This window comes from Sinocyclocheilus rhinocerous, unplaced genomic scaffold (assembly GCF_001515625.1).
Source record: "Sinocyclocheilus rhinocerous isolate Xijiao unplaced genomic scaffold, SAMN03320098_v1.1 scaffold1223, whole genome shotgun sequence".
NCBI lineage: Eukaryota > Metazoa > Chordata > Actinopteri > Cypriniformes > Cyprinidae > Sinocyclocheilus > Sinocyclocheilus rhinocerous.
The window spans coordinates 150858-162334 of record NW_015641045.1 but is presented as its reverse complement, the minus strand read 5'-3'; the positions used below and the strand labels follow the sequence as shown (position 1 = coordinate 162334).

General features: G+C 36.5%; 1 protein-coding gene across 1 annotated transcript in view; it reads right to left on the bottom strand.

Annotated features, from left to right (window-relative positions):
* Positions 1-11477, bottom strand: part of LOC107754415 (inhibitor of nuclear factor kappa-B kinase subunit beta-like) — a 31518-nt gene that overhangs the window by 18164 nt on the left and 1877 nt on the right. The window contains exons 2-4 of the mRNA XM_016570851.1: positions 10965-11101; positions 4766-4860; positions 502-619 (exon numbers count right to left, since the gene is read on the bottom strand). Coding sequence (XP_016426337.1) covers positions 502-619; positions 4766-4860; positions 10965-11069 — 318 coding nt within the window. The 5' untranslated portion in view covers positions 11070-11101. The remainder of the gene's footprint in view (positions 1-501; positions 620-4765; positions 4861-10964; positions 11102-11477) is intronic.

The following is an 11477-nucleotide window of genomic DNA, read 5'->3' as shown; positions in this document are numbered from 1 at the left end:
AAAAAGTATTGCAGTTTTCCAAAAAAATATTTGGCAGCACAACTGTTGCCAACATTGATAATTCTAATAATAAATCAGCATATTAGAGTGATTTCTGAAGGATCATGTGACACTTTATACTGGAGTAATGATGATGGAAATTCAGCTTTGCATCACAGAAATAAATTATATTTTAAAGGATATTAAAATAGAAACCATTATTTTATATTGTAATAACATTTTGCAAGATTACTGTTTTTTTCTGTATTTTTGATCAAATAAACGCAGCCTTGACGAGCAGAAGAGACTTCTTTAAAAAACATTACAAGTCTCACTGATCCCAAACTTTTGACCGGTAGTGTATTTATTTATTTAAATTGCTTTTTTAATTTTTTTTATTAATCCAGCCCTACAACTAAACTATTAGAATATTCATATACTATGGTATTACTATGCTACATGTCCAAAAACCCATGCTATCACCATAGAACATGCCCAAAAACTTTTCTGTAAGTGCCACACCTTGCGCAGGTCTCCTCCCTGGCAGTACTCCATGGCCAGCAATGGCAGGTCATTTGTGGCCAGTTTCTGGAGCTCTTCTGGAACGTCTCTCGCCGCCACCACATTCATGTGATTCAACCTGCAAGAAGAGAGACGTTTCATCGTAACGTGCAAACAACAGAGAACTCAATGTACATGCAACCCTCTCATAATCTGGGTTACATAATGTCATTATTAAAAATGTGCTTGTAATATTCAGACGGCTGGCCGGCCCTGCCCTGCACGAACCTCCTATAAAACACACGCTCAGGACAAAGAGGAGTAAAACCAGATGGAATCCAGGCACCATAACAGGATAACTGCAGCGGCAACACCTAAAACTATCATCTGAGAACATAAACAGCTCGTTTTAGCCTTCACAGGCAAACATTCTGACATAACTGCTGTAATAACAAATATTAGGTCTTGAGTGAAGACGGGTGACTTGCATAAGAGGTGTTATATTGCATCTTTTTGGCTTTTCTTTATCTCGAAAAAAGATTCAGCAACCAAACCGTGAAAATGTGTCACACTTTTTAATTTCCTTCAATTATAAGCCAATGCTTTAATCTCTTACTGTGCTTGAGATCTTCAACAGTAAAACGCAATTAACTCCTACTCTTAAAAAAAAAAAAAACGTTCACCAGTTGCGTCGATTCAATAACTGAAATTCAATTCACAAACTGTATAGTCTGCAAAACTGGGATTAGTGCATCACAAATCAATCATGTCACGGGTGCCTCGAGTACAAATTTGATGCCTATTCTGAACCCAAAAATTAAGTAACGATGAATTTTAAAGTTGGCTTTAAATGGAAATTCTAACGGTTTTCTAAATGCATTTTATTGACCTTACTGTGAATGTTTTATTTTTTTGAGCATGTAATTTTTAATCCAAAATCTCAATCTTCCAATGAAATGATAAACTTCTCTAATTTTGTCGGCTTAAACTCCACCCCTTTCAGATCTGCCTCTATACAATCAACAATCGATGGACAGAACCAATTCCTCCAGTCTTTATTTACTTTTTCAAAAATCTGGCTTACCAAAATTTAAGGGGGTCTGAATACTTTCCGTACCCACTGTACCTTACAGAAACAACTGATCTGTCACTATTTCCATCACATTGTGACTTTAAAGGCCATTTCTTTAAACTCTAGACATGCAAACACAAATTGTAGCTTCAAGACATAATTCTGATTCTGTTTCTGAATTCTGATAATTTTAGTCCTGGTAGAATGTCCCAATATTGCTGTATTATCAGCTTTATACAGCTTCAATATAAGTTGTTGTTTGTGTATTGTAAACCTGTAAAGTAGCTAACTGCATTTTCAAAAGGTTACACTGCAAAACATCATTCTTTATGACTATTTTCATCTTGTTTTCCAGTTAAAATATCTAACATTCCTTAAAACAAGATAAGTTTACTTAAAAAGTAGCACTGCATCAAATTGTATCTTCAATAAGAGGGTATTTTGTCTTGGCATCTGCACTGGCAGATTTTTTAACTTGTTTTTTTTTTTTTGCTTGTTTAAACTACAAATAAGTGACCTTTTCCATTGCAGTAAGTCAAAATACCCTCATATTAAAGATCCATTATTTGAAAACTGTTACAATATCTTATGTAGTGTTGCTTTTTTTTTTTTTTTTGAAAGATTCACAGATATTTTAACTAGTCAATAAAAATGTACTTAGAAGTCGTTTTAGCAGTGTATCTAGAGTTTCAGTGTGGTTCCTCAACAATAACCAGTGTTCAGGATGACCAAACATTACATCAATCAGTGCTCTGAACCTGAATCTGAGAAAGATCCTTATGACAGACAGCAAAGATTCATCACAAATGGTATGTTATCGTTACATGACCGCTCACAGGGTTACAGTGGACACTTCAGAGTCGAACACGCTCTGAGAAGCACTGCTCAGTTATCATGATGGGTGACTTTAATCAGACTGCGTGCCGTTTTGACGTCAGTTTATTTCTGAGCTGTTGCCAATACAGTTAAATACCCTGGAAAACATGATGGGATTCCTGTCCCTCCACAGCAAAGGGTGAGCAGCTCCAACTGAAGGTCATTTCTGAGACTAACTCTGATCTCATCATAATTAAGGCTTGATGAACACTGAATGTGTGAAATAGAGAAACTCAGTTGGCCTGGGTGTGTTCCCCAAAAACATCTGTGTGTGTGTGTGTGTGTTTGTGATCGCTGTGGTTTGGCTTTATACACTGAGCTCTACTAGATGCGTTTGAGTCCATGTTTGTGGCTCAGACCAAGTCTGGGGACAGCCTGCTATAAATCTGAAAAAAACCAACATGTCCCCTAACCCCTCGCGCTCGTCACATAATCACTGCAGCCTGGTTAACTAGCACAATCCATCCAAACCACACCAGAACGTCACGGAAACACTCACACTCCAACACTCGGTGAACTTTAACTATTCAAATACATATTAAACAGCTCTAGGGATGGTTTGTGTGCACCATTTAACTCTTTCACAATGTGTAGATTAAATTTAGTATGGATGAAACCCAGATTGTGCTGGAAAACTATCTAAAACTATAAAAAACACAGTAGTATTACTGAGGACATGTGCCTTGGTAATGCTATGATAATCGTTAAATATGCGTATGTGTGAATATGGTAATCATTCAGTGACATGGAATTGATCAAAGTACCACAAAATGTACCCTTACTGTACTATGGTGCTTTTTTTTCCACTGGAAGGCGCCAAAGATTGAATATAAAAAAATACATAAAATGTGGCAAGACTGCTCGATTATGTAAAAAATAATAATCACAATTATTTTGGTCAATATTGAGAACATGATTTATTTACCACAATTACTCACTGACTTGGGAAACATCATGCATTTACTGAATTAAATATAAATAAATAAAAAGAACGGTGGATTTTTAACAGTGGATTTCCTTGAACTTTAGTTCAAGTGCACTATAATGCACTATAATTTCATAAATATTACTGTTTTTGTGTCACGGAATGTAGTTTTAAGAGTTTTTTAGGCGAGAATGTACTTGTTTAGACTTAAAATATGCAGTTTGTTAATAAAAATAACATCTATTTGAAAATTTGCTCTGACGTTTTCGGAGATGTGAGCTCCAGGGCGTCAGCGGCCGTTCAGTGCTCACAAACCCGCCGAGAGCAGCCTCACCTCGGCCAGATCTTCTGGAATTTGCCGCTATTTCTTTCTTTTGGTCATACCAACAAAACATTGTTCTAATTTGAATCTGAAAAAAGACTCATTACCCCTTGGCTAACTACTGGTTAGTTAGACTAGTTCTTAATAACATACAGTAGAGGCTAAATTTATGTACCTGGCCCCAGGGTGAGTAAATGATGACTTAATTTTCATTTCTGGCTGAACTAACACTTTAAACTCAAAAATATCTGGCACAGAAGGTACAAAGAAACAATTGTCTCCTATTGTCGCTGACATGTTGTGGAGAGCCTTCAAAAATCAATATTTCTTCATAATAGTTTGCATGTGTTTACACCCAAATACGCCTTAATACAATAAGCAGTTTCCAATAAACAACTGGACATGAATACGGCCACAACAAACTCACCCCTAAACCACTAACAGGAGGAAAACCTCCCGAGAAAGCCAGAGATGCACTCGCTCCTAATTTAAGATGAGCCTGAAGGTGTTGTGACGGCGCAAACCAATGCTGCGGCCACAAGACTGGGTCACTTTTTACTACTGTGGTGTCATAAATTCATCCCTCTTTGTTTTGCTCAGAGCTTTTGTTCATAAAAACATATATAAATAGCCGAATAACAACGGAAGGCATTGCGTGGTCGCTTAATGGACTGCACATTAAAACATGGTAAACAGAAGAGATTCAGTGGGTGAAAAAGGAAAAATCCAACGAAAATAGTGCTTTCTCTTTAAAGAAGCATAAGCTGTGACGTGAAAACCAACATGATTCAGCCCAAAGAAAAAACAGATGTAGTTATTACCAGAATTACTGTTAATGGGTCATAGCATACTCTATTTTCATTGTTTCATCACCGGGATATCTACTGACAGAGTTTGTAGAGTTTTTGCACCAAAAACAGTAATAGTTTGTTTTTAATGTACATGTTCCAGCCTCTCTGACGCGGATCAGACTTCCATGTAAACGCCTCTTCGGATCTGTGTGTGTGTGTGTGTGTGTGTGTGTGTGTGAACTGTAGTGACCTACAGGTGGCAGAAAACAGGAAATTGATTCTGGACAGGATATACTCACCTCTTCATGATCTGAATCTCTAAACTCCATCTGCCCTTATTCTTGGGGCTGAGCTCCTGCCGGCACTGTTTGATAGCGATCTGATTGGCACTTTCCTGCTCACACACACACACACACACACACACACACAGATATACCAACACATGTTAGTAAAACATGACAGACAAAAAGCAAATTCATAGTTAAAAATAACAGTACCACGATAGTAATTCCATGGTATTCTGATGCGGCCACAAAAAATGGTAAAGTGGAAATGATCCAAGGCCGTAGGTTTGATTTTGGCATTGGTGGGGACATAATGGCAGAAAACAGGCATTTACCTGTTTGATCAAAATTATTGCTAGGGACAGTTTAGTAGTCGCTGGATATTGGTAGGGACATGCATAGCATTCTACACTCTTGAAAATCGTAACAAGCGATGTCCGCCTTTGGAAACTATAGTTCTCTCCTTAAACATGAAGAGGTCAAAAACAGATTAAAGGGTTAGTTCACCCAAAAATGAAAATTAGCCTGTGATTTACTCACCCTCGGGGCATCCTAGGTGTATATGACTTTCTTCTTTCAGACGAATCATATCGGGGTTATATAAAAAATTGTCCTGGCTATTCCAAGCTCTATCATTAGTGGGCGGGTGTTTCTGTTTAACTGTCCACAAGTCGTCAAATAATGTGCGCGCATTTATAATAAAACGTGCCTCACATGGATCCGGGGGGGTGAATAAAGGCCTTCTGTAGTGAATCCATGCGTTTTCATAAGAAAAATATCAATATTTCAAACGTAATAAACACTTTTCTCTCACTTCCGTTATCTGTCATATGTCATATTTGTCACATGGTTATTTTTCCTATGAAAAGTGAGTAAAACACTAATTTTCATTTTTGGGTGAACTAACCCTTTAATGAGTTACCAAATTTCACAAACAGCCTTATGGACATAATTTTAATACAAGTCAGTCATTAATGTGAGTTGCTGTTTATGTCACTCTTTTGAGAAAGATTCATTCACTTGTTTGGCAATGTATACGCGCACTGAAATTTTCTCAGATTTTTAAAAATGGTCATTAAATAATGTAATTTGTGTTTTACTGCTAGCTAAATTTCACAAACAAAAATTTACTGGCTCTAAATCTCTCTTTTCCTTATTCAAACTTGATCTAGTCAAGTACTTGTTAAACTATACAAATTAACCATGGTTTTTCTACACTAACCATAGTTTAACCATGTTATTTGTGGTTACTACACACTTACTATAGTAAAACCACGGCTAATTTTCTTAAGGGATTTCTATTTGTGTATTCGTTGTTTCTTTCTTTTTTCTGTTCTGTTTTAATAACTTTACTGCATTAATGGTTTGATCATTTGTACCGTTTAATAAAAAAAATCAGAAAAAAAGATTCACGATACGCGCTTCCGATCTGAATCAAATGATTCACGAACCCGCACCGAAGTCCCGATCTGAATTTCTGATCTGAATCAAAAGATTTGCGCTCCGTAGTTCCGATCTGAATAATGATTCGCGAACCATCATTTCAGATCGGGACTTCCAAGCCAGGATCGCTCTAAACCCACTCTAAAGTCTCGATCTGAATCAAATGATTTGCGACATGGGAAGTTCCGATGTAAATCAAATGATTCGCGAACCCGCTCCGAAGTCCCAATCTGAATCAAATGATTCGCGAACCCGCTCCGAAGTCCCAATCTGAATCAAATGATTCGCGAAACACGTTCCGTTTGAAGCAATTCAAAACAGTGAACCATTTTGCGACGCAATCGTTTAAATGATTCGGACTTTTGAATCACTATATCTGCTTTTTAAAGGGGTCCTATTATGCTCTTTTACAAAGTCTTGATTTTGTTCGTTGTAGTTCTTGAAAAGGGATTTTTAAAAAACGAAATATCTCCCTTTGGAGTGGACTTTGAGATTTGTAACTTTCTAGATCTTTTTTATGCCCAAACATACACACTACACACTGACTAAAATTAAAAAAGTGAAAAAGCATAATAGGACCCCTTTAAAATCTTTACAAGTGATGTCTAAATTCAAAAATAGAAGGCTCTTTTGATCTGGTTTTGGCTAGTAATTCGCTTGAACTGAATGATCGAAGTCACGAGTTTGAATCAATCAGAGCGGTTCCAGCATAAATGACTCACTCAATTGAATCGGTTTGTCTGTTCCTCCGCTTTTCGCGTCTTCAGCCATGTTTACACGACACTGTCAGTACTAATACTGCCTTAGCTCGCTAGTTTTATGACATTAACTGAAATAAGCAAAAAAAGCATGATGTTTACAAATAAAATACCCATATTTCCATTGCAAAGATAACATCCAACACAAATCTATACGAACATTTTCAGGTGAGGTAACTGGTTTAATAGGAAATCAGTTGAAAGCATTAAAGTGTCATTAAAGTGAATGTAATTATCAGTGTATATTGTAATAAATATTTGAAAAGTTATTATTGTATCTGATTGTATTAGTCTAGAGTGATAGTCAATGTAAAAAGAGCAAATGGGAGAAGCACATGAACAAAACAGCATAACAATATAAAGTTAAACTCTTGGAGACCCTGTGACCCTTGGAGCCTAATGTGAGTTTACAAGCATATAGTAATAAATGAATGATAATGACAGATGATAAATGCATGAGTGTCTCTGTGACAAATAAAGAATTACGTCGTACAATCGTGAAATTCAGAGAGGAAATCAAAAAGGCGGCACTTGAATTCTATCTTGCCCATTTCCTATTTCGCTTCCTTTAGTTCACTTGACTTCTCATGACAGGAATTATGACGACCACTTGACATCATGCGGAAACGGGAGAAAGAGAGAAAGCAATGCAATCAGGTGAGTAAGCGAACATGATGCACTGCATTGAATAAACTCAATGACATCGCGTCAAGAGTCTTTAACTGCAATGACAGCTCCATACATGAAAACACTAGTGAAAATGCTTCTGCTATTCATTTATTATGATTATTTCATTATTCAAGCTGGTCTTTTTTGGTCTGGTTTGCACCAAACCACAGTGTTTCCACACTGGTATCAGTGAGTGGCCACCAACATCCGCTTCACCAACACCCTGATTATTAGTAACATGACATGATGACATACTACTGACCATAAAAGGGTGTGAGTCTGAACTCAACCTGTGCTGGACAGGATGTACAGACAATAAAACCTGGTCTTCTGATCTGTAGATTCGGAACAGGTCCATCCTTGGGATTTTTTCACCCGTTTTATGGTCCAGCAGGTGAAGATGGTGCATGTGTTCATTTAGTAAAGTACCAGCACATCTCTCTATACCAGTGATGATTTACCTAGCAAACAAACTGCAACTAATTAAAGCTGTTAATGTTTAATGTACTTGAGCATTCCTTAAAGACGACACGACCGTCCGTCATGCTCAGTAAACCTCTTTAAGTGTGTGTGTGTGTGTGTGTGTGAATATATGCCAGTTCAGGCAGTGAGTGATCATGAGGTCACCCGTTACAGGAAGTGGGACACAGCAGGTAGATGTATTTCCTCTTTCTTGAGAACTTTTCATTGTTACAATCCCAGTGCTGTACAAATTAAAGAATGGGAGTCTGAAGTGCCTTTATTTTAAGACTTTCACACACCTTTATCCAGGATGGGGTGGGCCATTTACCGGCAGACCACCAAAAAAAGAACTGTGAACCCAATTTGAGAAACAAATGAACATGATATGTGACTTAGTTACATAGTACATGATCAACATCCTTTCTTGATCCTGGAATAGCATTCACATTGAAGTATCATTATCCTAAACCAGGATTCGATAACCTGTTTTTTCATGAAATGCCATTTTTTATTTTCCTAGTTAAACACTGTGCCATACTACAACCTCATTGATATAGTATTAGAGCTTTTGTTCATATTTTGAATTAGATTTCATTTTTTATATTTTCTGTTTTCATTTTAATTTTAAAGTTTTACTATAGATTTGTTATGCTTTTGTTGTTTTTTATTACATTTTAGTTTGTATCGTGTTAGTTATTTTAGTACTTCAACATTAACTCACTTTAAACTCTTTTTATTTCAGCTATTTTTGTTTAAGTTTTTATTTTATTTCATTAATCACATTTTAATGGTTTTTGTGTTAATAATAACCCTGACTACAACCTTGAATTTTTATATATGCATACATGTATAACTGCATAAATGCATGCATAGATACATTTTATAATCATCATTTATAAAAGTTTAACTGAACAATTAACAAATTTCATTTAAACCTGAACATGATTATTCATGTTATCCCTGCATAACATGATAAATCGCACACTTACATAGAAATAGAGCAGAATGTTAAATATTTCTGAAGCAATTTTCATAAAATGTTTTATACTTTTGAAGATCCTAAAAATGTGTTTATTTTCAGGTTTAAATTAGATTTCAAGTAACAGATTTCCAATATCCTCCTGAAGCGTGAAATTATTTATTATCATAAATTAATATAATAGTGTGCATATCTCCACACTAAAACTGAGCATCTGAAGCCACATATATACTATAAAAAATACGTGTTTCACAATGTATTTGAACAGGAATCAATAAATCAGTTTAATGCACCTGCTGCACAGCGGACAGTAAATGCACACTGACGCACGCTGAATGTCATGAGAATGGCTTTACAGTCATCTACTTCTGTTTGTCAGTCAGCCTGATTCACTCATAATTCAACACTTTAGTCCTGTTTTCACAACATTCCCAACTTTATCATGCCATAATTCAGTCCTCAAATAAGCGTAACATGAAAAGTTGATAAGAATGTTGTTAAAACCCTAAAACTAATCTGCCTGCCTGATATGAATATTATTCCAGCACCCGCACGGATGTTGATCCAGGAAAATGTTCTAGTGTAAATCATGGTAAAGAGATAGTTCACCCAAAAATAACAAATTTGCTGAAAATGTCCTCACCCTCAGGCCATCCAAGATGCAGATGAGTTTGTTTCTTCATCAGATTTGGAGAAATGTAGCATTGCATCACTGAGTATGTTTACATGGACAACACTATTCTGATTTTAACATGATTAAGACAATACTCTGATTAAGAATCTACCATGTAAACAGAGATTTTTGATTACCTTAATCTGACTAAAGTCATACTCGAAGTAAACACAAATCGAATTAAGACGTGGAGTATTCCTATTTTAGTTGCATTATTGAAGTGCAGTATAGACATGTAAACACCTTAATCACACTATTATCGTCGTGTAGGACTTTTCGCCGAATTTTGCGACAGGACACACACACGGCACTGGTCAACCGTTTGACGGCAAACAAAAGAGCATGGCTTCAACAACGCCGTTGTCTGTTTGCACGCAGCGACAGCATGACTAATAATTAACTGCACTTGAAGCTTTCAGTAAATTAAAAATGAAACACCCAAAACATAACGAAGATGAACTATATGTTTATACGTGAAATTCTGGAGTGGACGTTGGATGGCGTCACATGAGGACTGAAAAGCAACTCATGTAAACACCTTAATCATAATATTGGCTTATTTAGAATAAGGTAAATAATTAGATTACTGATGTCCATGTAAACGTAGTCATTTGCTCACCAGTGGATGCTCTGCAGTGAATGGGTGCCGTCAGAATGAGAGTCCAAACAGCTGATAAAAACATCACAATAATCCACACCACTCCAGTCCATCAGTTAACATCTGGAGAAGACAAAAGCTGAAACAAATCCATCATTAAGATGTTTTAACTTCAAACCCTTACTTCTTTCTAAAATATCAGTCTTTTTCTTCCAGTGAAAAAGTCCATCTCCTGTTGTCTCTCACATCAAATTCCACCCACATATTTGTTTTAAGCTATTTTGGACTGTTTTGGCTTGTAAACGGTGCTTGATCTGTGCAGATTTCTCTCCTGATTCAGACCAGACGTTTTCACTGGAGGAAGCGTTATTATGCTTAGCGGATTCATATTTTAGTTGGAAGCAACGGTTTGAAGTTAAAAATGTCTCAATGATGGATTAGTTTCTCACAAACACGCAGCTTTTGTCTTATAAAGACATTAACTGATGGACTGGCGTGCTGTGGATTATTGTGATGTTTTTATCAGCTGTTTGGGCTCTCATTCTGACGGCACCCATTCACTGCAGAGGATTTATGAATGTGAAATGCTTGTCTGTATCTTTGTTTTAATGAAAAAAGGAACCGTGTTGTACCTTATTTTGCCAGAGAGTGACATTCCCGAAGCCTCCGGTTCCCAGTCGCTCCTTCAGTTCCCAGGGGCCGCACATCTGCGGCTGCATTGAGGGTGGACGGCTCATAACGGGTCCTTGCAATCACTCACATACAAACCCTGCAGAGGAGAACAATATCAGAACGATGACTGTCTGTATAACTAACAGTGTTGGAGAAAGTTACTTTTAAAAGTAATGCATTACAATATTGCGTTACTCCATAAAAAAGTAACTAATTACGTTACTTAGTTACTTTTTATGGAAAGTAATGCGTTACGTTACTTTTTAAATCTGGACAGGGCTTGCTTGTTTGTTTTTAAAATAAAAAAGTTCGATTTTTGGCAAATATAAAAGCCTTTTCACAAAAGTGAAATGAATAAGCCTCAGACTGAAGGGAAAGTAAATTTACGTCCGTACAGTAGAATGCAGAAGAAGAAATTTCAACACACTTCAGCAATAAAAAAAGACACAAATGTTTTTTGTCTAGAGTAATTT